Genomic DNA, 27,481 nt, shown 5'->3' with positions numbered 1-27,481 from the left:
CTACACCATAAACTCTAGCTCGAGCATTCCTGTCATACCACACATTTTTCTGTTGTTGGGCTTCTGCCAGGTTATCCTGGGCCAGGCCCATGAGTTCCCTGAGCCTTGTCCTGAGGTTCAGGACATATGCCACAGCAGACTCCTTATGAGACTCACACTCACCTTCCCACTCATCTCATATTAAATCTAGAGGTCCCCTCACCCTATGCCCATACAGCAACTCAAAGGGTGAAAAACCTGTGGATTCCTGGGGAACCTCTCTGTAAGCAAACAACAGATGGGGCAAATATTTTTCCCCACTCTCTCCTAAACTGATCTGCAAATGCCTGTAGCTTGGACTTGACTGTAGAGTTTAACCTCTCAACAAGACCATTAGTCTGGGGATGGTAGGGGGTGGTCTTCATGTACTTCACCCCACAGGACTTCCACAGACAAGCCAGCAGGTCTGACATAAAATTGGTACCTCTGTCAGACAGTATTTCCTTTGGGAAACCTACCCTGCTGAAAATCTCTAACAAAGCATTTTCCGCCTTCTCGGCCTCAATGGAGGACAAAGCCACTGCCTCAGGGTATGTGTAGCATAATCACTAGGATATACTTTTTCCCTTTGGAACTTGGGGTACTCAGAGGACCCACGATATCCATAGCTACCCTCTGAAATGACTCCTCAATCACAGGCAAAGGCATCAAAGGAGCTCTCACCTTGTCTCCTGCCTTGCCTACCTTTTGGCACTGCTCACAGGTCTTGTAGTATCCTGTTACATCTCTGGAAATTACAGGCCAATAGAAGTTTTGCATAATATGCCTCTTTGTACATTTTATGCCCACATGACCTGCAAAGGGAATATCATGGGCTATGGCTAGAAGCACCAGATGGTAAGCTCTAGGCACTACCAACTGCTGTACTCTCTGACCTTCTAGCCCTCCCTCAGGGGTTCACTCTCTGTATAGTAACCCTTTATCCCAGTATACAGATTCCCCCTTCCCTTGAGAATCAGGTGCCTTTCTAGCTACCTGCCTCAGGCCTTGCAATGTAGGGTCTGAGAGCTGAGCCTCCTTATAACCCTTCCCAGCTCCCCTTCCACAGGAAGTCTGGCATCCTCTGACAGCGGTGCCTCACTGTCAGCCTGGGTACTTCTACTTACCTCTATCTTTGCAGTTACCCTGTCCAAGGGAGCACCAGTAACCACAAGCAGCTGTGGCTCACATTCAGTCTCACTGCTACAGCGTAGCTCACTCCCTGAAGTAACCACATCAGCAGTCCTGGCTGCAAGTATGCAGTCTATCTGGGTCTCCCCCAGGCTACCAGACCCACGTGCTTGTCTCCTAGCCTTACTGCATGTAACTGCATAAGTACATAGTACTGCCTCATCCAAATCCTTCTCTCTCAGGACATCTGCAGGATGGTAGTTCCATACCCCTGTTGTCTCAAGACAACCCACTGTTGGCATTTTGTCTTTCCCACTTACTGGCTCCCTCACCTTTGGTTCCCCACCTTGCCTCTGGGGACATCTGTATGCCACATGGCCCCACTGGTTGCATTCAAAACATTTAACCCTAGCTTCTGGATGTGTACCTGGACTAGTGGCTTCACCTGCTACTGGCGGATTCTGTTGGGGCAGTCTGTGCTGCCCACCATGGGTTCCTTTAGTCCCATGAGCAGTACTGGGGGTCCCTTTCCTGTGCAGAACTGCCCTGCTTGCTAGGTATAGGTCTCCCTTCTTCCCCAGCTCCTCTGAAGTAGCACACTATCAGCTAACCAGATCCTCATGTCCTCGGGCAAAGTGCTAAGGGCTTGTTCCCTTACCAAAAGGTCTGCCAGCCCTTTAAAAGTAGTGACCTGACATCCACTCACCCAGCTATGAAAATAAGTGCTCAGTTCAACAATATATTGACATACATTTTCATCTGCCTTGCGTCTATGCTCACGAAACCTTTTCTTATACATTTCAGGTGTTAGCTTAAAACATTCTAATAAATTTCTTTTTACAGCAGTATAATCAAAACAGTCAGTGTCATGCATTTTTGCTAAAGAAGTTACAGCTTTACCATGGAGTAAGGGGCTCAGGAACTGTACCCAGAGCCCTTGGTCAACTTCATACTGTTTACATACCCGCTCAAACATATGAATGAAGCTATCAAAATTATCCCCCTCTTTAAACTTGTGGAAGAAATTTACTGATCTTTTGTGCTTCTGGGGTCCAGTTACTCCCTTCCCCATTACCTCCATGACTCTGGCGAAGAGATAGCATTTCCCTCTCATGCTTTCTCTGCCATTCCTGTTCTTCAGCTTCTAGGCTCTTCATTTTCTCAGCTGCTTCTACTTCCATACGTCTGGCCTCCAACTCAAGTCTGTTTAGCTCCAGCTAAACAGCTAAATACTTATCTCAAAGTGTGTGTGTGTTGTGTCAGCTACTTGGGCAGGGACATGAAGCACTGGTTGGACAGAGAGGGTACTGGAGGTTTTAGCTTGCCCAGCTAGGCTGAGACCTGGACCATATAGCTGTGCCAGTGGGGAGTCTTATTGGGGACCTGGTGAGCAAGGGAGCAACCAGCCCCAGACTGACTGTGATCTCTGTGTGCACTTAAGGGAAATTATACTTTACTGTGTGTATTAGTTATCCTTTTCTCTTCTATGAGACAACCTCCCTGGTGTTAGTGGTGAGGATTGAGGCTCCTTGATTGCTGGGCCAGGGCACGGTCATCACAATTACTATTATTTTTATTACCGTTGCCACTGTTATTATTGCTCTTGGTGGCAGTAACATCTTTGACTAGGTAGCTACAACTGTTCTTCCTTCAAAACCTGAACAGAAAGCACTATAGCCAATGAGTTTTGTCAAGGTGCCCTACCACCAAATCAAAATAACACACTATGTCATAACCTACTACTCTATTTTGCTCTTTCAATAATGTCATGTGTCAGGCAGCCGACCTAAAACGAAAAGTTACACAGGAACCATTCTGCTCTGTTTGTGGAATACTAAGCCATGGAGAGATATTGGGATTCAGAAAAATTATATATTAAAAAATCCCATTACCTATTCAAAGCAAAATTTGAAAGTGGTTGATCCCCCCCCACCCAGTAGCCTTTGATACACTCCAACGATGGCTGACTTCACACTGATGTCTATGCTTTTTGTCATTACTACTACTACAAATATGACAGGAAAGTTTGCATACTATAACTTGATACATGATGTGCAACTGTGTGCCAGTAATGTCAGATACATCAGGGGGAATATCAAAGATGCAGAGATACCAAGTAATTATATGAGTGATATCATGTAACTTGAAACATTTTGATTGCAGCTCTATGAACAATTGGTGCATTGCTTTGTCTGACAGCTGCAAAGAGGTTTTTGCCAGTAAAACATTTTGTAAGCTGTTGCAAACAATTTATGAACACATCTATGGACTCGGGATTATACAATAGAATGATTTCATAATGTTTATTTTTTTAATAGTATGGAACCTGGCCTGAGGACAGGAGATTTAGAGCGTGTGTTAGAAAAGAAGGAACAACAGTGGAATTCATGCAGTGGCAGTTAAAAGAGAATTCTGTATTTAGAGTTTTCTGAAACTACAACCAGTAAAAAGAATAAGCTTTTCATTTTCCCTAGGTTTTAATGTTTTTCAGATGTAATTAAATGCTGCAGGTGGTTGTTAGATATGTGACTATGTGATTAGTTTATGAAAGGTGTTCTTTTTAAGTAATGTCATTCTGATGAAGTCTCTGAGCAAATAAAGAGGTAAGCTTGCTCACTCCTTTTTTTAGCTAATTGTCCTGGAATTCATTCAAAAGTAGAAAGATTCTGTAAACATTTTAAGACTGAAATTATTGCATTCAATAAGTCTGTCCGAGCTACTGGTGGTTTGCACAATAGTAAAACATCAGAAGGTGGTGAAAGCCTAAATGTAAAAGGAAAATAAGCCACGTATTGCTCGACTGGCTAGTTGAACTGCATGTTTTTCAGGATTAAGCAGTGTGGTGTTTAGGTCCATTGAAAATGAAGTAATTTAAATGTTTGAGAGAGTGGTAGAACAGTTCAAATCATACCTTTGCACATAATTAGGATAATGCAATAATGAGTTCCATAAAGAAATCTTAGATGACATATGGGAGTAAGTCATGACAGCTATCTTACATCAGATAATTGAGATGTGGAAACCTTTGTGTCACTGGCACCTACCAAAGTAAATCTAATGATTCCACCCAGAGTTTAGCTTTACCCTTTCCTCATGATACAGCACTTTTCTCCGTGGTGATACTCCACAGCAAGAAAAGTCTGAAGAAGCTTTAAAGTATCACCTGTCATCATGGCAATTTGGAAACTCTTCAGAGAGGAAGCCAGAGGCCAGCCTAATACCCTGCCTCAACCTTATTCACATCCTTTCTCTTTTGTCAGATGAAATGTTGCACATACATTCTTCTTAAAATGTAATGTTTGTGTGTAAAGAATGCATGCATGGTCATTTTATACATATTCTGATTGTTTTCTGGGCTGGGAAAAATATTGTATTTTGCCGTTTTATCTGGATTTTATCTAAAAATGGTTACCATGATTACCTTCAGTATGTGGTAACTACTGAATGAACAAATAAATCATTTAATTGTGCAACTGAATATCAGATTATGCTGACGTGCACTGTGGAATAAATGATCCTTTAAGTAATATGAACTGCTCTTTTCACAACCAGCCTGTGTCTAATCCTCTGTACACATTCAGCAGATATCAGAATTAAAAAAGATGCAAGTCTCAGGAAAACTAAGCTCATGTGCTTGATGTATCAGTAATTCCAGTAGCACGTTTGTGACCTTAAGCAGGATGGAGAAGAGAGAGTAAGAGAGACTAAGAAAATTGCATTGTTTTTTAATCTTTGTCCATATTTTTTACTGTAGCCATTATGGCAGCCTCTTTAGTGGTTTGTCTTTTTTTTGATTATTGCTTAGGGAGAAACAAGGAACACAAGAATTACCCCTTGTGTATGCAGTTGGTACAATGATTATTTTCGGAGTCTCACAATCATTTCTGCCTCATAATAAAACAAATCTATATTCACAGAATTGCCTGAAACCAGAACAGGCCAGCTAATGACATGCATTTTAAATTACAAAGCAGAAAAAGAGGTAAATGGAAAATGTACATTTGTTCCACATATCTTTTGTCTAAGGAGGATATGATAGTTAACATCAGGTGTCTGCTATAATAGTTCCATTTTACACCATGTATCTGTATGTATGCTTGACTCTGAAGGGAATGAAAGGGTTACTGACATGGGTCTGTGAAAGGATGATTGGATTTCCCATGACAGGCCGTGATCTCATATTGCAGAAGTCATAGCAACAAAGCTGGTTCTTTACAGAGACCAGCCCTTGATTCTGTAAACAGAAAACATCACCATCAAGCAGATGATTTGCATTCATTTCTTTACCCTCTACCACTCATGTGTGCAAAAATAACTGGCTCCTGTTTCATATGCAGTTCTTGCTTAACTTGTGTATTCATACTGTCTGTATAGTGTATTGTTACTGTGTTCAATTTTATTGATATTTTTAAAAGTTCTATTTTTATAGTGTGCATAGTTGTATGATTTTTTTTAAACAGGGTGAGGTGTTGATGTGTTACAGACAAAATCAAATTTTGTATTCTTAAGACCTAAACAAAACTTACCCCTGTTCTAGCACCTATGTCTCTAGTAGATAGATGCATCCTATTGACTAACCATGTCCAAGCCTACCTATACCGCATAAAATGACCCTAACCAAAGTATAAAACACTTGAAACAGCAAGCCGGCAGCCAAAATGATGCTCAACATACTGTTTTATTGCACAAAATTAAGGGCTTTCATCCTGGTATCTGGAGTTTTTCAGAATAGCTCACTCAGTCAGGCACATTCACACTATATAAACCCTTCCCCTCATAAATTGATAAATCAATCTCACCTAATCATTGGTTGAATAATTAATCATTAATTGAGGTCAATATTATAAGAACACAATTAGATGTAAGTTAATAACAAAGGCCAAAGAATACTGTTCAAGTATATATAAAAGTAATTACCTCACAACCAGACATAAATTAATTTCACACTAAGATATATATATATATATATATATATATATATATGGTTCTTACGTATTATCGCAACCAGATTTTTGCGATAATACGGCTTGCTTCCCGGTGTGTGACTGTAACCAGAAATGTATGCAGAATCACACAGGGAATGTTATCTGTAAAAAAAAAACACTTTGTTGAGGTAGGAATAGTGTAGTACTAGAAAAATGACTGCTTCTTTGAACCTATGCCGTTTCCCGACATCATGTCAGTCTTAGTGCTTTTCCAAGTCCTGTTATGTGTGCACGCAACAGAACAGAGCCGCGTCTGCAGCATATATTCCCTTCCCCAGAACTAGCAGCCCAAAAGGGGTAAAAAGCAACTGACAGTTCACACACCATTCAAAAAGGGGGAGAAAGGTAACAACTACAGACGTGATTCAGTTATTAAACACACACATCACAGAAAGCAGGGAGTGTGAAATTTTCATGTGAAAATGCAGAAGCGCAAAAGACTGTTTCAGGAAAAGTAAAATCTTACAACCTGCACGTTTGCTACGGGGGACAAAAACATAGGGATAGCTGGTCAAAATCTTTCAGATGATGAAAATAAAATCTGAGTACTGGCGATGAACATAAGGATGGTATATTCCCGATTAACTTAGCCTATATTGCGCTTGTAATCAGGAAGGCAGGATCTACCATGCGCTGCATGCAGCAGTATGTAGTTCACTGGCAAAGTGAGACATGCCAGTCAGGACTCCAAAATTTGGCACTTAGTCCTCTCCCTGCCTCAAGGGACTAAATTCGCAACCACGAAAATCTGGTTGCGATAATACGTAAGTACTATATATATATATATATATATATATATATATATATATCACACACCAAAGCATAAACACTTTTGTGTGGTTCTTAGTATATTTATGATATGGGGATTCCTGGAAGTGGACAAACCTTAAGAGGTACTCCTTCATTTGCACAACCTCTGGTGGGGGTAGTCTTTCAACAAGTTACTTCAATGATCACTAAGATACTGGCATCTGAACTCACAGGTGGGTAACCAAAAAAAAAGTTTTAACATCTACAAAAAAACTCTGAGACTGTGATCTCTCATACCACCTCTGCCATTTCTTTTAAGCTTGAATCCTTAATGCTTCCCCCTGATTATTTTGTGGAGCCAGATCAGGTCCCCTATTTCTCTCCTGCTCTCAAAGAGAAAACACAATTAATTATTTTTGCTTCTCCCTTTTAGCTTCTCCTCAGAGATATTTAAAGTGTTCCACCACAGCTTGCCATTTAGCTACTGCACCATGGTGTGACACCTCCAGTGATATCTTGCATTTTCCTTCAATTGGTGCCTGTCTTCTGATTTACCCTCCAAGACATTACTAAAAAGTTCATGAATTTTACACTCAGTGATGCCAGTGAAAGGAAGTATATGTAGGCGCATTCATAGATTTTAATGAACATATCACAGTGCATGCGTGAGTCCCTGTCCGTTAAAACTTACAGACATACCTCATGCTGTTCCTCAAGATTTCTCACTGAACCACAAACTAGACTAGAATTCTGTGGCTGGATTCTAATAATGATGTTTATGGAGCTTTTTGCTATGAAACCAGATGCATCACTTTTGGATAGATTGGATGGAAAATATATTGTAGCTTTTATATGTAAAGCATGATGGAACACTTAACTTCTTTACTTTTAAAAGGATTGGTAAACTGGTCCATCTCAGACCTTTTTCAGCCATGACCTGGACACCCTACATGCACACACAAACACACACACACACATATAGTTATATTTAGATATAAGAATTGAGTGTAGGACAAACTCCAATAATAAGCCCCTTTGGTGGAGTTTATAAATAGGTTGTACAACAAAAGAAATTTTGTCCAAAAATAAGATGGGTTATGCCCAAAAGAGAAACAAAAAACTCCCTCATCAGTCTTAACAAGCAACTCAGGGGACAAATCAAGTCCACCAAAGCCAGCTTCAAGGCAAAAATAGCCTACCAGGCTAAGGATAACCACAGGACATTTTTCAGTTGCACACACATCCTTAAGAGGAGCATTCAACAATGTGCTGAACTAATAGTAAATGGAAATTCCTATACCAAACTGAAGGTTGTAGCAAATTTGCTGGCAGATAAATTTAGCAATTTTGTCCCCATGACCCCATTTGCCTACCATCCTCAACCATTTCTCCCCTAACTATCACTAAACAACAGTACTCTCCAAAGCTAAAAACACTGCATATATGAGTCCTGATAATATCCCACAGTGCCTCTTAAACAGCTTAAAACATGACCTGTCAGGCCCACTAGAATATCTATTCAACATAGCCTCCAGACAGGCTTTATCCCTGGGGAATGGAGGACTGGAACTGTCATTTTCTACACAAAGAGCGACCATCAACCATCAACAGACCCAGGTAAGTACAGACCCATGCATTTAACTAGTCTTATATGCATGGCCATGCAAAAATCATGGATCTAATAAAAACAAAGGAAAATTTTAATTAATTGACCTCCCCCCAGTTTGGTTTTGTCAAGGGCAGGTCATGCCTACTAAACCTGGTGGACTTCTTCAAGAAGGTCAATAGGGCCATGACCAAACAGTGCATATTGCCTACCTTGACCTGGCAAAGGCATTTGACACAATACTTTACTTGAGTTTAGGCATAAACCCCTATATCACCCAATGGATATCCAAATGGCTCATAGATAGGACACATGAAGTTAGAGTGGGGGAATCCACCTACACCAAGAGGCCTGTTACTAGTGGTGCCCAATACAGCTCAGTACAGAGACCTATCCTGTTTGGAATATACTTCCCTGAAGTCAAGGCAAATACAAAGAGCTTTTTGCTGAACAAATTCGCTGACAACTGCAAGCTGGATGCAAGCACTGAATCCCCAAAATACGTAGATATCCTCCTGCAAGGGCCTGACAAAAAACAATTATCTGGTGCCAGAACCATGGCCTAAAACTCAAAGCACAAATTGCATAATTATACCACTTTGGAAGTGAACTATCCCTGCAAATTACAACATTGATAACACTCTCTTAAGAGTAGACCCAGTAGTAAGAAACTTGGGAACTCAGATTAACAGTAACCTGAACTTTGATCACCATCTGTCCATGCCGGTGGTAAAATCCTTCTACATGCCACGACTTATAATTAAAAGGGGGGGGGGGGGTCACTGAGTCATAAATGTCTGGTAAACCTCAGTGATGAAGGCCAAAGGCTGAAATGGCCTGGCAAGGAGGGAGTAAATCATATCATGCTCCACAGCCCTATCAGATGCATTATCATGACTCTACCATGGCTAATAAACTGTGTTACATTTTCCATTATTTTCCATTGTTAATGCATGTAGAGGAAGTGAAACAAAGTAGTAATTAGTAACATAAATGTATCAGTACCATGATGGCTGCATGGTAAATCATTAAATGTATAAATGAAGCAGGTTTTTAAACTGAGAATTCAGTTTTAAATGATTAAAAACAGGGTCTACATAATATTGAAAAGAAAATAAGATAAAGGAATTGAAAGTGATAAGAAGCAGTGATTCAGTTTCTGTTTTCTGGTTCTTGTGGAAATTATGCTCGCCAAAGTTATTCCTACAAAGGCACAGGAAACAGAGACTCTGTGTGGCTGTTCTCTCTTACCAGCTTAGCTGGTCAGAGTCCACAGTAAAGAGATTATTTATAAAAAAGGTTTGTATTGCAATGTTTGGGAGATGTTGGCTTTGTTTAAGGCATATAGGGATCTGTTGAAGTGACCATTGCTGCAGGAGTCATTGCAGGATTTATTCCCACTGTTATCCAATCAAACCCGTTAATCTGAGTTCAATAACTCATCCCTTGAGCTAATATAGGAATAATACAGTACCTTGCAGGATGAGAATTATGGTGTACTTAAGTCATATCTGGACAGGTTTGATTCCAGTGCTCAGACTTACAAAACCAAACTTCCAGGGTGATCTACATTGTTAATTCCTACCCTACAGGTGTTATTCATGTTGTACAATGAATGCAACTTTACAGTTTTGTGTGTGTGTGTGTGTGTGTGTGTGTGTGTGTGTGTGTGTGTGTGTGTGTGTGTGTGTGTGTGTGTGTGTGTGTGTGTGTGTGTCTGTGTGTGTATGTGAGTATGTACACAGGTATGCATTAATAAATTAATAATAATAATAAAAGAGATGCACTGGCAGCAAAACAAGCAGGCACAACAGACTCTCACCAATTGCAATGCCAGCTTCTTCAGGTTGATTTTGTGAACATCTGCCTGTGTGTGTGTGTGTGTGTGTGTGTGTGTGTGTGTGTGTGTGTGTGTGTGTGTGTGTGTGTATATATGTGTGTGTGTGTGTGTGTGTGTATATGTGTGTGTGTGTGTGTGTGTGTGTGTGTGTGTGTATGTGTGTGTGTGTGTGTGTGTGTGTGTGTGTGTGTGTGTGTGTGTGTATATGTGTGTGTGTGTGTGTGTGTGTGTGTGTGTGTGTGTGTGTGTGTGTGTGTGTGTGTGTGTGTGTGTATGTGTGTGTGTGTGTGTGTGTGTGTGTGTAGATATATATATGTGTGTGTATTATATATATAATGCATATATATCCACACACACAAACACACACACTATATAAATACAGAGAGAGGCACACACAAACACACACATTATAATATATAGAGTCTGCTGCATGTACTCAGCACTGAAGCATGTGAGGACCACTACCTTAAAGCCAGGAGTACTCAATACCGAAGCATGTGAGGACCACTACCTTAAAGCCAGGGAAGGGAGTGGCAGGTGAAAGTATAGGTTATGTGAATAAGAAGGGGATTTAGGTTTGGAGACAGAGGGGGGAGTTGTAGGGGTAGGGAATATGGGGTGTTTTAGGGGTAGGGAGTGGGAGGTGAGTTTTAGAGGCAGAGAATGGGGGAGTTTTAGGGGTAGAGAACAGGAAGGGAGACCTAGATTTAGTGGGAGCAAAATGGGAGTTTTGGGGTAAGGGAGTGATCTAGGAAATTAGGTTTGGAAAGGGGGTTGGAGTTTTAGGGTAAGGGACCAAAGACTCGGGCTATGAACTGGGTAGAAGTTTTAGGGTTAGAGCTTTGGTTTTGGGAGGGCTAAGTAGTTATGGGAGATAAGGCTAGTGGAAGTTAGAGCAGTGATGTTTTTGAGCAAGCAGCAGTGAGCAAGTGTGTCGAGTGCTACTAGTTGTTCTGTTCTTGCTATTAATTATTACTTCCTTCTGTGTCATTGTGGAGTTTTTCTCCCTAGAATAGGTCTCTAAGTATGACTGACCTGTTGAAACAACATGGTTGTTAAAAGAGTAAAAAAAAAATACATTTAAATGGAATTTTGTGTGGCAATTGTCACTTCACTTGAATAAAAATGATTTGTAAGTGAAAGCACTAGTTTAGACACGTGCAGATGGTATTTATGCACAGAAATGATTGAAGTGCTTTTTGGCATGTCAATAGGTATTCAAAGCAAACCTGCAAAGTAGCTTAAGCTCACAAATTACACTGATTTCTCACTGATTACAGCACTTACAGATTATGTATAAACAACAGCCCAGCATAAGAACCATATTCTGTTTAAATATAGAATCTTGGATATGCTGTATTACTTAGACATTAATCTGATAAAGGTAGGGCCCTTTTGGGCAGAACTGCAAGTGGGAATCTGTGAAGTACATCTACAGGTACATGTTTCTTCCAAGGACAGGATTTTATTTGTAATGCAGATTGTCCCATTGTGCATGTACGGTCACAGTGCAAAGTCACAGCATGAATACTTATTACAGACAGATTTGCATATTTTAACCTGCATGGATCTGAAAGTTGCAAAGCATTAATGAATTCTTTTAGAATCTGCTGAAATTTCTGCAGCTTCCTGCCTATGCTGTGCAAGCAGGCAAGAGACATTCCCAGCTAGGTGTCTCATATCCGGCATTTAAACATTTTACTTCTAAGGCAACTGATATAAACCAGATAAACTTTAATGCACAGTATGTCTTTGTATCTGACAAATACGTGAGCGCACACACACACACACACACACACACACACACACACACACACACACACACAACTATTTAAATTCTGCCAGCCCTTAAAAATCAAGCAGCATTTTAAAAGAGCAAAACCTATATGTTCTGTACCAATGCAGAAAATATATATTCTTGTTTTGTTTTAATGGCTGTGGTCTCCATAAGTCTATACCCAGTATATGCATTTAAGAAAACTTGTCTTTCCATTTCTTTTGATAATTTAAAATGATGATCATCACAGATGCTTGCCAACATTCTACACCACTTCCAAAAATTGAACTGTGAACACATGTCCATTGTCAGACATGTTTTGCAAAGTCATCAGGCCAGATGCAATAGTGCATACACAGTATGTATTCAAGAACATCCCTACCACATTTTTTGTACTTTCTAGTCACTCAGAAAGATTAGTCTATGTAGTTGACAGTTTGTGGTAACCTGTACAAAACCCTTTCAGTAAAGCTGTAAGAAAATCAGTAGGAAAACTAAATTTAGGAGGAAGAAGGTGTGAGTTATGCCTGTGGTGTCTGTTCACTCAGAACAGTGTACACTTAGTGCACTTTATTGAATCCCGGGGATCATTATCACTTCTAATAGCATTCATGTATTTTAATGTCCATAATCTAAATGCTGTTTCTGCCTTGTCCACATAAAAGCACTAAATACCCTTACATGTGGCCATGTACACCACCTTCATATATGTAAGAGTTATGAAAAGATCTCAGTGCTAGCATGTGCAAACTTAATTATCCAAGTAGTAATGTTATAAATGAAAAACATTTATGAGTACCATACCTAGTTGCAACCTGCTTGTTGACAGGATTTCCATATGGATTTCATATTTGAATCTGGATTTCCATATAAATTTCTTCTGCGTAATTAAAAAAAAAATCTGTTGAATTGCCTAGCCAGATTCACCTGTATATAACTCTCAGAAATAAATATGTGCTCTCACATTGCCAGGAATGATGCATTTTAAGTTAGTGTCGCTGTGCCATCCATCACACTCACAGAAACAGCTGAAATGATGGTGAGGTTATAGAACAGTTACAGTTGGGGGTCAGATGAAGGATAAGGTGTTTTTGTTCTTTGCATACACTACTGACATTGCGGTATTGTCTGGGCTAGAGCATCTAACTTTGCAATATTAATGATCATAAAGTGAGTAAAACATTTTGTTTATGTAGGCATAGAATTGTATTTATGCAGTAATGAAAGTATTGGGACTGTATTTAGAAATGTAGGATATTACTACCTTCATTTTAAGCTCCGTATGTCTGACTCTATAGATCTTATAGCATATGTCAGCCTGGATTTAGGACTTTCCCAGTACTTAATGCTGTTCATTTCTGCTGGCCCCTCATTGGTCATCCAGAGTGCCAGTTTTGTGCCTTGGACCTGTGACTGGCATCTAGGATAGAGAGTTAAGTTGTAAATTAGAGTTTAAAGTCAAGGCCCGTGGCATAGCCTGAGTGTTTTCTCTCTTATCTGATATAAAACCTGAAGATTAAGATATACACAGGTGTCCTTGCATCGGGCAACTAGTTAAGTCTCTCCTTGTTAATATTTTCTCTTTCTTGAATACCATTTTTTACTGCACAAATAAATACCTATCTTTTCATGACATGACTACCATTACGCAGCTGTTTTTAACAAAATGTAGGGAGAATGATAAAATACTGGTAACATACTTCTCAGATTTGCAGTTGTCTAGTGTTCTGTTTCTTTTTTTTGTTTTTGTCTCATAGAGAACAAAATTCATCTTTCCTCAGGATTTCAGACTGCTCATGGTCTGCTTATGTATATCCACAAAGGAAGTGAGATTAATGCACCTCAGACAGCTCTTTCTAGGGATATCATGATAACAGACTTGGTACCTAGCTGTCCTAAGCACTTACTGTTATTTGCTGTTGGAGCGGGTAGCAGAAGAGATCTTAATTTAAACGTGTCACTTTTCTTTCTAAGAAAATTATTGCTCTTTAGGTGTTTATTCAGAAAAGGGCTTCATTTTGAACATGAATAGCCATCTCTTCTCAGAATTACTTGCTTCTGGAATATTTTGTCAGGAGAAGTTTTTAAAATCTAAAAAGTACAACAGCACTGCAAGGAACAGCAGGACAAATCTTTTGATAAAATGCTATGATTGAGCTTCTGATGAAGTCCCATTTTGTTGGGGATGAAAGCGTTCAGTCATATTTGAGACATATTTTATTCAGCTGTGGTGTGAATAAAGAAAGACTAGTGTTGGTCACTAGCATTTTATCAAAAGATTTGTCCTGCTGTTCCTCGCAGTGCTGTTATACTTTCTACGTTGTTTCTGCGGTAAGCACTGAGTTGTTCTGGTTTGGGAATTTTAAGTTTTTAAAATCTATTTGGATTTAATAATTTTTATCCCTGCCTGTGTTTCCAAAGTTGAGAAAAAAATAAGAAACTAGGAAAACTTTGTCTAAAGCTAAACAGATTTTGCATATTACGTGTCTGTATAAAATTACTGTAATCCCAGAATTTCTGTTTCTCTTCACAGAAGGATGTCAAACTGGGCATTTCTCAATAAAAGTTTTGTGAAATACTTGAATTCCACCCTTCTCTTTCTGCTGGAATATATATATATATATATATATATATATATATATATATATATATATATATATATGGATCCCATTCAGATGGTTGAACTTTTAAAAGCTTGACTTTCATATGATCGAGACCATATCATCAAAGTTTTAAAAGTTTGAACATTCTGAATTAGGATCCCCAAAGAGCACGGAATGGGAAGATTTTCCTTTACCGCACTGTAGTGCGATCTCGGAGATGGTATATTTAAATAGCTAGGGGTGTGGGGGGTGCAAGGGGGCTTGCCTCCCTGCTAGAACTGTTGTTTTTTTTTTTTTGTTTTTTTTTCCTCACATTTTCGAACATTCAAATGTTTGAGCATATGGTCTCAGCCATATGAAAATTGAACATTTGGATGTTCGATTATGTGAAGTAGATATATATATATATATATATATATATATATATATATATATATATGTAAAGCAAATACACACTGGAAAATAAAGATAACTAAAATATGCTTATAAAACTTCAAACTACACAAAAATAACAAAACGGAACTAATAATACAATTAGGAGCCGGTACTTAGCACTTTCATCCTTTATTGGTATGCCCTCCTGATATCCTGGACTTTTAATATGTTAGAAATGTTCTTACAAAATGGTCAAAGAAAACTAATCAGTTTGATTGCTAGTTGCCTGTGTAATTAAATCTTTTCCATGTATCCATGTGTGGGAGAAAGTTAATGCAGCCATCTGGATTTCATATTGATTCACAGATCTCTACTCCTTCATATGCTTCAAAATCCAACAAACTGCATCTGTCTTGAAAAGTTATGTAGTTGAGAAAATCTGTCAGACACAAAACTGCACCAAAACAAAAAACAAATCAATGAAAGAATTACATTGTAAAAGAATTACAGACTCCATAAATTCATATCCTAACTCAAATGCATTTCTACAAATCAGGACAGTGACACAAATTAAACATACTTTACAGTAATAAAAACACTACCATCTTGTTTTTTGCCTTGTCAGTCACAAAAGCTCATTCCATTTATATCATGCCACAGTTAGCCAACTGTGGTTCATGTATAAAACCTGATGGTCTGTAATGACAATAACTAACTGCCAAAGTTCACAAGGGCAAAACAATTAAACTGTAAACATTTTTTCCAGGGGGTTAAGCCCGTGGCACCATCAGATATTAGGGAAAGCACCCCACACCCCCATTTAGGAGGCTGTGTCCCCCACACTCCTTGATAATTATATATGTTAGCTCTGATATCACACAGACATGGGGTAAAGGCATATCCTCCAACCCCAGGAATTGTGTGATCTTAAACACCTGTGACCAGCTGCTTAGTCAGTCAAAAGTGGTCTGCAAAACAGATGTCAACCAAAGACACACTTGACATTCTGCAGGGAACCTATATATATATATATATATATATATATATATATATATATATATATATATATGTATATATATATATATATATATATGTATATATGTATATCAACTTCAAGGTTGTTCAAATATGAAGAAGGGGTAAATCTCCCAAAACAAAGAAATCACTGCTGGCACACACATTGAAATGACACTGACAGTGGTTTTGCATGGCAAGCTGCTACTGCCATTTTGATTGTCTCCTTGTTGTATTTCAGGCACATGATGACACTGTGGGAGGAGTAACTGAGTCATCTCATTCATTAACATTTTAACACAAGATTCACCATTTTGTTTACACATTCATTCTGCACAGTTGACAAAATGTTTCTTTTGCTTGCAGTTTCTATTTAGCATTCCCTCTTCTTCCATCAATATTAACCAATTCTAAGACCATAAAACTTCTTCTTCTTTTGGCTTTTCCCAGTTAGGGGTCGCCACAGTGGATCATCTGTCCGCTCATGATTGGCAGTGGAGTTTTATGGTGTTGAGTTGCCAGCCCGGCTCCCAACCTTCCACAGAAAGCACACACACACACACTCACACCTAGGGCCAGTTTAGAGTGTCCAATCCACCTACAGCATGTCTTTGGGATGTGGGAGGAAACTGGAGCACCCGAAGGAAACCCACACGACCACAGGGAGGACATGCAAATTCTGCACAGAAGGCACCCCAGCCGAGAATCGAACCAAAGAACATCTTGCTGTGAGGCGACTAAGACCATAAAACTAAGTTATTTTAATGTATGCTCAAAACCTATACGACCACAGGTGGATCTATAGTCCTACGTTTCAAACTGTCACGTTTCTTTTTCTTTTTTTCTCCTTTGTATACCTTTTCAAATGGACTAGAAGTTGTACATATAGCTGCCTCTATGTGACAATATAAATAAAAGTTATGTTTTACGTAATTTTTTCCTCAATTTAAGGTACATGTTAAAGCATTCTTCATGTCAATAATGACCTTGCTGTGCTAGCATTTTTATATTCACTCAAAGTATCTATTTTGACTTAATTTAATATTAAAATGTCTTTGCTGTAACTTGCCTTTCAGCTTTCTGCCTTTGCATGTTTATGAAGTTTCTATGCTGGGAACAAATCTGAGGTTATTGTATATAATTTCTAAAGTCATTCAGAAAGCTTAGTATATGTAACTATACTATGTAGTTGTGTCCTAGTACGTACATTTTCCTTGTTTTTTACTTACATTATGCTGCATATATACCGTATTTAGGTCTTTTTCCAGCAGAATTGCTACACCCTCATAGTCTGTTGTCTCAAAAATACACTGTTCCTTCAGATTCCTAAAATTAGTGCCCCCCCCCTTTACTCTTGATTTACTTATCCTGTTGGTGTTCCTTTGTAGACCTCACTATTACCATTGAGTGGTCTGTGCAGACACATATTCTTTGAACTGGTGCATCTAAAATCTTCTTCTGTAGCCAAGCAGAAGGACTAGCAGCACGTTTTCACCTTTTACTAATGAACCTCCCTAAATTAAAGAAATAATCACAACTACATAAATATCATCAAACATAAAAATGATGCTGGCAAACCTCTCTTTGCATGCTTTATTGCCAGAACCTGCAATGCACTTCCAAAACACTTAACCTCTACCAACTCTACTTCCCAATTTAAAAAACTTCTCAAAAACCACAACTCAAATAATTGGCTTTGCTCATGTGACTCCCCAGGTTAAGCCATAACACTGCACTGTTGCTGGGATTCTGCTAAGGACCAAATGGCTGCATCCCCCTTTCATTCTCTACTGGTTTAGCAAATGAAAAATCCCCTACAGTTCCAATTGACTCATTAGTCGTGGTCACACAAAAAAAAAAAATTATTTGTAACTTCTCAAGTATTCATATTTGATATCAAGAATGACTTATTACTAAATGTTTTATAGAAATGTTATTCTCTACTAAGTATGCTAGATTGCATTATTAACATATATTGATATGTTTCTTCTAATGTTACTACATTGTCACTATTTTGTTTTGTACTGTACTGTTTTTTTGGAGCTTTTCTCCCCGACTCTGTGCTGAAACTGGACGTGTGTCCAGTCAGACTTTCCTGGTAAACAAATGTAAAATAAATAAAATAATCTCATCCAGAATGCCTTAATTTTGCATACATCTTCATTTATGTGGACTTATTTGAAAAACATAAAACACAGCACGCATACCTCTCAACTGTCCAGATTTTCACAGAATGTCCAGATTTGTGAGTCATATTTTTGGTCTATTCCTCATAAAAGTTGTAGTTTTCTGACAAATCAGTGGAATGATCTGAGGACTGAAGTCACTAAATAATGGCATACGTTTGAATTTTAGACTTCATATTCTTCTGAAAAATGTATGTTAACACAAACTCTGTTACTCTAGCAACATTCTAAGCTTATAAGAGCAATATTTAACATTTGTCCTTATTTTTCAGCCTTTATCCCTCCATTTTGTCAGGCTTGGTCCAGATTTCTTACACTAAGAAGTTGAGAGGTATTAGCAACACTACTCAACATTCTAAAAGACAAATAACTTCAAAACTTAAAAAAGGACAGTGGCACTGTAAATGCTAACTTATTCAGTTCAAAATATATAGAAAATCAGATCCTTTCAAATTGTTCCTTATAATGGTTTATTTGTTTGTGTCTTTCGGCTTTTCCCGGTTAGGGATCGCCACAGCGGAACTCCGGTCCGCTAATAATTGGCAGTTGATGTAATTGGAGTTGTTGATTTTTATCGAAGCCTCTTCACACTCAACAGTGAATGACTTTGGTGCATCTTGTAGATCAAAGTCACTTAAGGCCAACAGGAAACATTGTCTTCAAACAACAAACATGGAGTCTTCACATTCCAGTGAGTAAAATGGTTAGGACAACACTGTAAGCTCTAACAACTCAAAACACAAAAAAAAAAAAAATAAAAATAAAAAAATAAAAAATATGGACAAGCCCCTATAACTCTACAACTTACATGTTTTTATTTCAAGGTTGCACACCCTCAGGTGAAATGTATGTGCCTCTTACAGAATTGGATAGTTGACTTTCTGAAGGGAAACCAACTGCATACTCATCAGGCATTGATGATCACTTGATAGTCTGTCCATGAAAATCAAGAAGAAGAGAGAAGACAAAATATAGTCTAGCAAGAGTTGTTAGACTGCATTGAATGTATTCAGCTTACCATCAATAAGGCAAATAAAATGTGCATTCCATAAAAACATGGACAAAAACACACAGACAGACTCCTGAGCCCTGAATTACTATAGAACCTCCCACAAGTCATGGTAATACATGGTCACATGCCTTCTCCAGGTTGGTAGAAGTTACCTGAAAACCCTTCCAATACCTGTACCAAGGGCATTGAGTTGGCCTACTTCTCCATGGCTAGGACCATGTCCATATTTGTCATGATTTGACAAGCTCAACCATTAGGTAAGATATCATTTCCATCTCACCAGTGAAGAATTTCCTAGGGAAGCTGGTGAGTGTGATCCTTCTGTAAATGGAAGACATCCTGCTGTGCTGGGTTTTGGAAATGGGAGACACCACCCCTTTTTGCCATCCTAACACTGCTGTTTCTATCTTCCAAGCAGCATTGTAAAGGTGTTTTACTTCTGGCTGGATTTTGTCAATTCCTAAAAATCTTGTTATCTTGGAAATGTTTAGCTGTTACAATGACTTCATTTACAGAAACAGACAGTGTTCCCACTAGTGACTTCTGAACCTGTCTCATCAAAACACAGCATGGTCATAAAGTTCAGGAAGACCTATTTTAATTCCATTTACCATTATATTTTAAAGTGTTACCATATTATCTTAAATACAAATGTCATAAACACTCAAATTACAATGCAGTTAATACAATATTAAATAACATTGTTTTATATTTCCTCTGTAAGTTATTTCTTATATTTGACTCTCACTTATTTATATTCGTCCTAACTTTCTGGACCACTTACTAGCAGTGTCAGTGGTACAACAGGTAGCACATTCACCTTTGGTGAAGTTCTCATGTTTTGTCTGTTATTAAACTGGTTGACGGTTAGTAACACTCCTTCCGTTTGCTATGACACAGTGTAAGCACCATGTCATGTTAATTCTTTTCTCAGGTAGCCTACACCTGGCAGCCATATACAAATGAATATAGTACAGAGTTAAGCAAAACTCATTCAGTCAACCTTCAGTCAACCTACCTGTCAAACCGACTTCTAGAGCAATGACTTTTCAGGGGATTATACCTCCTGCCCAAAATAAAGCAGTTGCAGCAAACAAAATCTGTGCCAGATACAAAATCAACTAGTAAAAATAAAAAAATAGCTCAGGAAATATTGAAGAACACCGCTTTATTAAAAACTGTAATAAACCAAACAAGTTTTTATATCATGTACGTTATTATGTTTATAACAGAAGACTTTGATGAGCCATTCCAAGAATATAGTATATATTACAATTTGTACAATATGTGCAGCCTTTTATGTTGGAAAATCTAACATGAGACTCGAGGAGCATATTAGTGAACACCTCTTTGAGATTAGAAGAAATGTGCCTATAGATGTCGTCTTCAAGAATACATAAGAGAAAGATGAGAGTCATGCATTTAGATCTGGAGTTTTGCTAGTTGTCCATGAAAGTGTAAGGGGAGCTGATTTAATAACAAAAATAGAAAATGATGAATACAAGTGGATTAATTTATTATGGTCTGATTTATCCCTGGGGATGAATGGCTGTATAAGTATGAAACTGGTACTTAAAATGGTAACATTGATGAAGCAGTGTAATTTATTGACCAATTAGTACGGAATATAAACTTGTGACAGTTTTTTTTAAATATGTTCATTGGTATTTAAGCATTTCCTCTTTAAAATCTTTTGTTGCATCAACGATGAAGCATGTAGTGTGAAAGCTTGTATAGTTTGATTCTTTTTTTTAAATAAAGCAGTGGTCTTCATAGTTTGATGACCCAGTGACAACCTTTCATTTGTACTAGTTTTCCACCCTGCATCAGTCTAACTTAACTACTTCTAAAGTTGTCAGACCCTAGTTACTTACAGATTATTTTACTGGAAGGAAGAACTAGTCTTCACCTTACCAGTCCATGGCTAAACAACCTAACTAGTCCATGGCTAAACAACCTATATATATATATATATATATATATATATATATATATATATATATATATATATACACACACACACACACACACACACACACACACACACACACTAATCGTGAAGGAAATAAAATTGTCATTTTCAGAGGCAGACTTTAGTTTTGTGTGATTCTTAATTGGAGACTTTAAATGGATGGTGCATTCGTGTAGTGGTTTGCATTGTCACCTCAAAGCAAGATGTTCTCTGGTTCATTTCTTGGCTGGGGTACATTCTGTGTGGAATCTGCATGTCGTCCCTGTGTTTGTGTGTATGTTTGAAGTGTTTCTCCCTGGGCCTCCCCTAAAAACTGGGTCATTCCAAGTCGGACTTTCCTGGTAAACAAATGTTAAATAAAATAAAATATGTTCCTACGTAAATAGTGTGGGACTAACCAGTCAACAAGAGGATAGACAGATAAAATGCATATGCGAAAACCACACACACACACACACTTCAATGTAAGCGTGATCTCAGAGTTGGTAAATTTTAAATGGTGGGGGGGGGGCATAGCCCCCTGCTGTAGCAAAAAAAAGTTTTTTTTTCTTTATTTAGGTTTCCATGTTCCGAGGTTTCATGCATATGGTCTTGGCCATATGCAGTTCGATGTTCTGGTCGCTCGACAATCTGAAGTAGACCCATATATGGGTATACGTAAATACACACATTATATATATATATATATATATATATATATATATATATATATATATATATATATTTACATTGTAAAATATAAGAACAGAAGGAAGTGCGACTGCTATACTACTGCTGGTCCAATATGCTGTCTCCAAAAACTAGATAGCAGTACCTGAAGTAGTACAGAAGATATTGCAGAAAGTCTGAGTGAGACAACAGCACATCATTTACCAGACCAGCTCTGGCTACTGGTGGCATTGCATGTTTAATACCATAAAGCTCTGGCTACTGGTGGCAGTACATGTTTAATACCATAAAGCTCTGGCTACTGGTGGCAGTACATGTTTAATACCATAAAGCTCTGGCTACTGGTGGCAGTACATGTTTAATACCATAAAGCTCTGGCTACTGGTGGCAGTACATGTTTAATACCATAAGGCTCTGGCTACTGGTGTCAGTGCATGTTTAATACCATAAATCTCTAGCTACTGGTGGTAGCACATGTTTAATACAATAAGTCTCTGGCTACAGGTAGCAGTACATGTTTAATACCATAAAGCATTGGCTACTGGTGGCAGTGCATGTTTAATACCATAAGGATATGGCTACTGATGGCAGTGCATGTTTAATACCATAAGGTTCTGGCTACTGGTGGCAGTCCATGTTTAATACCATAAGGCTCTGGCAACTGGTGACAGTGCATGTTTAATACCATAAGGCTCTGGCTACTGGTGGCAGTGTATGTTTAGTACCATAAGGCTCTGGCTACTGGTGGCAGTGCATGTTTAATACCATAAGGCTCTGGCTACTGGTGGTGGGACATGTTTAATGCCGTAAAGCTCTGGCTACTGTTGGCAGTGCATATTTAATACCATAAAGCTCTGGCTGATGGCGGCAGTACATATTTAGTACCATAATGCTCTGGCTACTGGTGGCAGTGCATACCAAAAGGCTCTGGCTACTGATGGCAGTACATGTTTAATACCATAAGCCTCTGGCTACTGGTGGCAGTACATGTTTAATACCATAAGCCTCTGGCTACTGGTGGCAGTGCATACCATAAGGCTCTGGCTACTGGTGGCAGTACATGTTTAATACCATAAGGCTCTAGCTACTGGTGGCAGTGCATACCATAAGGCTCTGGCTACTGGTGGCAGTACATGTTTAATACCATAATGCTCTGGCTACTGGTGGCAGTGCATACCAAAAGGCTCTGGCTACTGGTGGCAGTACATGTTTAATACCATAAGGCTCTGATAACTGGTGGCAGTGCATGTTTAATACCATAAAGCTCTGGCTATTGGTGGCAGTGCATGTTTAATACCATAAAGCTGTGGCTGCTAGTGGCAGTGCATGTTTAATACCATAAAGCTCTGGCTGCTGGTGGCACTGCATATTTAATACCATAAGGCTCTGGCTTCCAGAGGCAGTACTTGTTTAATATTATAAACAGTGCAGATCTGTTAGTAAGTCTGTGCTGTAGGCAGTCTATCTGATATGTGACCCATCAAATGAGGGTCACTCTGAATTATGTAAAAGTATCTCATTTTACATTGTATGTTAGGCTACAATTTCCAGGGTATAAAGGCTTTGCCTTACTCTTTGTTCAGTACTTTGCACCATAACCTTGTCTGTGATTGTTTAAGCTATTGTGATACTCAAGCCATTATTTAGCAAAGGCTTTGTCATTTATTAGATACTTGAGGATTAAAAGCCCCTATTTCCTGGTATTTAAAAAGCAAAAAGTAAAGAGAAAACATTCTGGCAGAACCTACAGAAGAAAATGTTAAATAAATATATTGTCAGGAGATCTTGAGACACAGGTGGTACAAAAAGTAATGAATTAGTGTAAAGTATTTTCAGGCTACATGGATAAGAGCAGGTGCAAAGAATGCATTTTCCTCCAGGTACATCTGTCTGGTGTTGTATCCAAAACACCCGATGGTGAAGCTGTTTTTTAGACCCATGTTACTCGGAGTAGGTATATAAGGTATGCATATGCAGAGTTTATACATATATATATATATATATATATATATATATATATATATATATATATCTATATATATATATACAGTTTGCTTTGTCAAAATCATGGAATTATCATATTTTTTTTCAAAAGTATGTGTTGCCGAATGCCAAAAATGTCATTGTTCAGCATATTGGCATTTCTATGTGAATTATAAGATTTGGTTGAGTCTGGGTAAGTGGGGTACCTAATTAATGATGAAACTTTTGGATGTACCACAAGTTTCCAAATTAGTGATAGAGGAGTGTAGGTGCAAGTGTCTGTGGGTTAGGGTTAGGTTAAGGGCTATGGAAAGGGCTAGATATAGTGTGTGTGTGTGTGTGTGTGTGTGTGTGTGTGTGTGTGTGTGTGTGTGTGTGTGTGTGTGTGTGTGTGTGTGTGTGTGTGTGTGTGTGTGTGTCCATTGGATGTGGGTTCTGTGTTCAAATGTCTTGTGTAGTGGTACTGTTAAGGAAGTTATTTTTCATAAATGCTGTGTAGTGGTAGAGTTAGCACCAATGGCAGGGTTAAAGATAGCACATATTAGTAAGGTGAAACAGAGCTGCAATAAACATTAAGGCAGTCACACTAAGGAAAAAATCATTTTCAAGATGTGATAAAATATTATTAGCTAGCATTTGCATGTGTCATCTGTCTTCCAAACTGCTTTTCAGTTTTATATCAGAACATTGAACAATGAGACCATTTATGACTATGCTCAATCTACGTAGAGAAGTAATATTACATATTAGTGCAATAAATGAGGGCTGTTAAAGATTTGTGACTAATGTACTCTAAAATGCAGATGCTGTGCTGTTTTCTAGAAATTTGTTTTCATTTTACAAGAGTATAACACATATTTCATTAGAATAATTTCTGCTAATGGAGTGAGTTCTGCCAATATGAAATTATTAATTGTATGGAAAGGTCTTTCCAATGCATTACTTGAATTAAGATTTTTTTATACTAAAGAAATACAATTTAATGGTCCCTTAAAGTTCATTTTATGAACTACAAGCATCTCCAGAATTGATAGGCCAAAATGTGAGACTGCCAAAATAAATTGAGGTGAAGCCATATACTTCATCATCACCAAGTTTAGGCTGAACTTCTGTTCGCACACAGCTGTAAAAGATTTAGTTGTCCCACTATCTCTAATATTGTTCTGAGATTAAAGGAAAACATATATTAAAGTCATGCAGAGGAAATTACAGTCACACAAGTGTTGAATTCATTGGTGTGATTACACTCTCATGGAACCAGTAAGTAAATAAATAAACTGTAGCATCCACAAAAGATTTTCATTCTATCTGTGAGTTACAAAGAAGTCATAAGTAAAATTGTTAGCTGTCATTTTAAGATAATTGTACGCAAGTATGTTTTTTTTTTGATGGCATTATGTTATTACCTTACCTTTAATTCTTTAGACTGTGCAATGTTTTTACAATTATAAAAGCAGATATACAGTTCATTAACAGTGAAAATATCTAAAAACTAAACATGCCACATTGATTTGATTCATAATTTTATCTGCATTATACTCCTATTTTTACAAGACAAAACAAACCTATTTCCATAATTGTGTTGTGATAAATTGTGTTAACGATGTGCATCATATGTAGAAAATGTAGACTTTCTGTGGAAGGCAATGGTGCTAATGATGTAACTGTGTTTCATTTTCTAGCCTCTCCTGTTGGTAACGGATATATTAAGCCTCCAGTCCCACCCATTTCAAGTAGTCAGGGAGAAAAAGGACCACCCACCATGATGCCTATCAGTATTGACCCAGACAGTAAACCAGGGGAATACATTCTCAAGAGCCTGTTTGTCAACTTTACAACTCAAGCTGAACGCAAGATTCGTATTATCATGGCAGAACCCCTGGTAGGTAACACTGTAACTGTTAAAATCAGTCTTCCGTATCACCATGAAATATGACTAGGCCATACATTTCATGTGTACCTTAGGATATATTCTGTAGCCTTGGTATTTACTGTGCTCTCAGGATTCCTGTTTTCTTTCCTTGAATATTTATGGTGCCATAACAGGATGATTTGACATCAAGTCTACAATTTTGTCTCATGAATTTTGTTTCAAGTTATGATGGAACAAAAGGATTTTTATATGGTCTATTATACAGAAACTGTTAGGGATGCTGAATTATGCTATAACTTTACCCTAACTATGAAATGTTATGCTACTAACATAGCTTCAACTCATGGATTAGGTCCATGATTTTATTAGTTTACTGTCTTGTGTAAAACTCCACTGCCAATCAGTCTGTGGACCAGTGATCCGCTGGGGTGACCCCTAATGGGAGAAGCCAAAAGGCATTGCTTACTGTCATGTGTAAACTCATGTAGCAATAGGAACAATTTAAACCAGTATTGCCAGTATTTACATTTTAATACAAACTGAACTGTAATCTGTTTTCTACAAAATTGTATTTGTCATAGCACTATTTCTAAGGGAGACTGATACCCACTCTTAACCATCCCATTAAGAACTAGGTGGACTTTAAGGGGGGCTGGGTTCCCCTCATAAACAGTTGCTGTGTCTTTCGGCTTTTCCCAGTTAGGGTTTGCCACAGCGGAACTCTGGTCCGCTAATGATTGGCAGTTGATTTTTACATGCCGAGTTGCCGGCCCTGATGCACAACCTTCAACAAAGGTACGCCCATTCATGCATGTCTCCACACAGAAGACACTTTAGCTGAGAATCGAACAGGACAACGTCTTACTGTGAGGCGACAATGCTACTGCAGCACCACCACCGCAGTATCCCCCCTCACACAAAATTCATTTTGTGGATAATATTTATTGTGGACTTATTTACATTTGAAAGCATCAGAAGCATACATATATACTACATTTAAAGTGGCAATACATTTAGTTAATTACTTTTCATAGCCAAGTGATAATCTACTAGTAAATAAGTTACATCCCAAATCCTGTCCAGAACCTTCTGCATGTTATTAATACAACTGGGAGCTACAGCTATGAGCTGAGTTCATTTGTGAAAACTGCAGTGATAAAAATTATGTAGTTATAATTATGATTATTTTCAAAAGTTACTATTTGAGGTATTCTTGTGAGTTTTTTATGAGGACTGTACATGAAGCAGAGCATCAGAAATATTTATATGTGAACTGGAAGATGATTATATACAGACAATATAAAATGTTCTTTTAGTGTGTAAAATAAAGGTAGTCACATGACACTGTTTTGAACTTTAGCACTGAGTCACTGCATTGGAAAAGTGACACTGATGACAACCAGGATTTGTTGTGCATAAATTGCCAAGTTCTCAGTTTTGGTTAAAGATTTTAAGAAAAAATAATGTGGCACAGTTCTGACCTTTGTCACATGTGCTAAAGATGGAAGCGAGCATTTTATCTGACAGTCCTGCTACATCCTGAATGTGACATGTATTCTAGTACAATTCGGTCCTAAGACAATGCTAGTAATTAAGAACAGAGTCCTAAGACAATGCTAGTGATCAAGAATAGAACATCAGTCTGACAGACGTGCATCTCATTTATAGTGCCAGGAAGTCACATGAC

At 38.1% G+C, this 27,481-nt stretch overlaps 1 protein-coding gene across 7 annotated transcripts in view; it reads left to right on the top strand.

The window, feature by feature from the left end:
* FRY (FRY microtubule binding protein) overlaps window positions 1-27,481 on the top strand; it is a 2,210,679-nt gene that overhangs the window by 660,508 nt on the left and 1,522,690 nt on the right. For all 7 annotated transcript variants that reach the window (XM_044073229.1, XM_044073230.1, XM_044073228.1 and 4 more), the window contains exon 2: window positions 25,604-25,803. In XM_044073229.1, coding sequence (XP_043929164.1) covers window positions 25,604-25,803 — 200 coding nt within the window. The remainder of the gene's footprint in view (window positions 1-25,603; window positions 25,804-27,481) is intronic.

Source organism: Protopterus annectens, chromosome 5.part1, assembly GCF_019279795.1.
Source record: "Protopterus annectens isolate FY-2018-M chromosome 5.part1, PAN1.0, whole genome shotgun sequence".
Lineage (NCBI taxonomy): Eukaryota > Metazoa > Chordata > Ceratodontiformes > Protopteridae > Protopterus > Protopterus annectens.
This window is presented reverse-complemented; position numbering and strand designations above follow the sequence as displayed.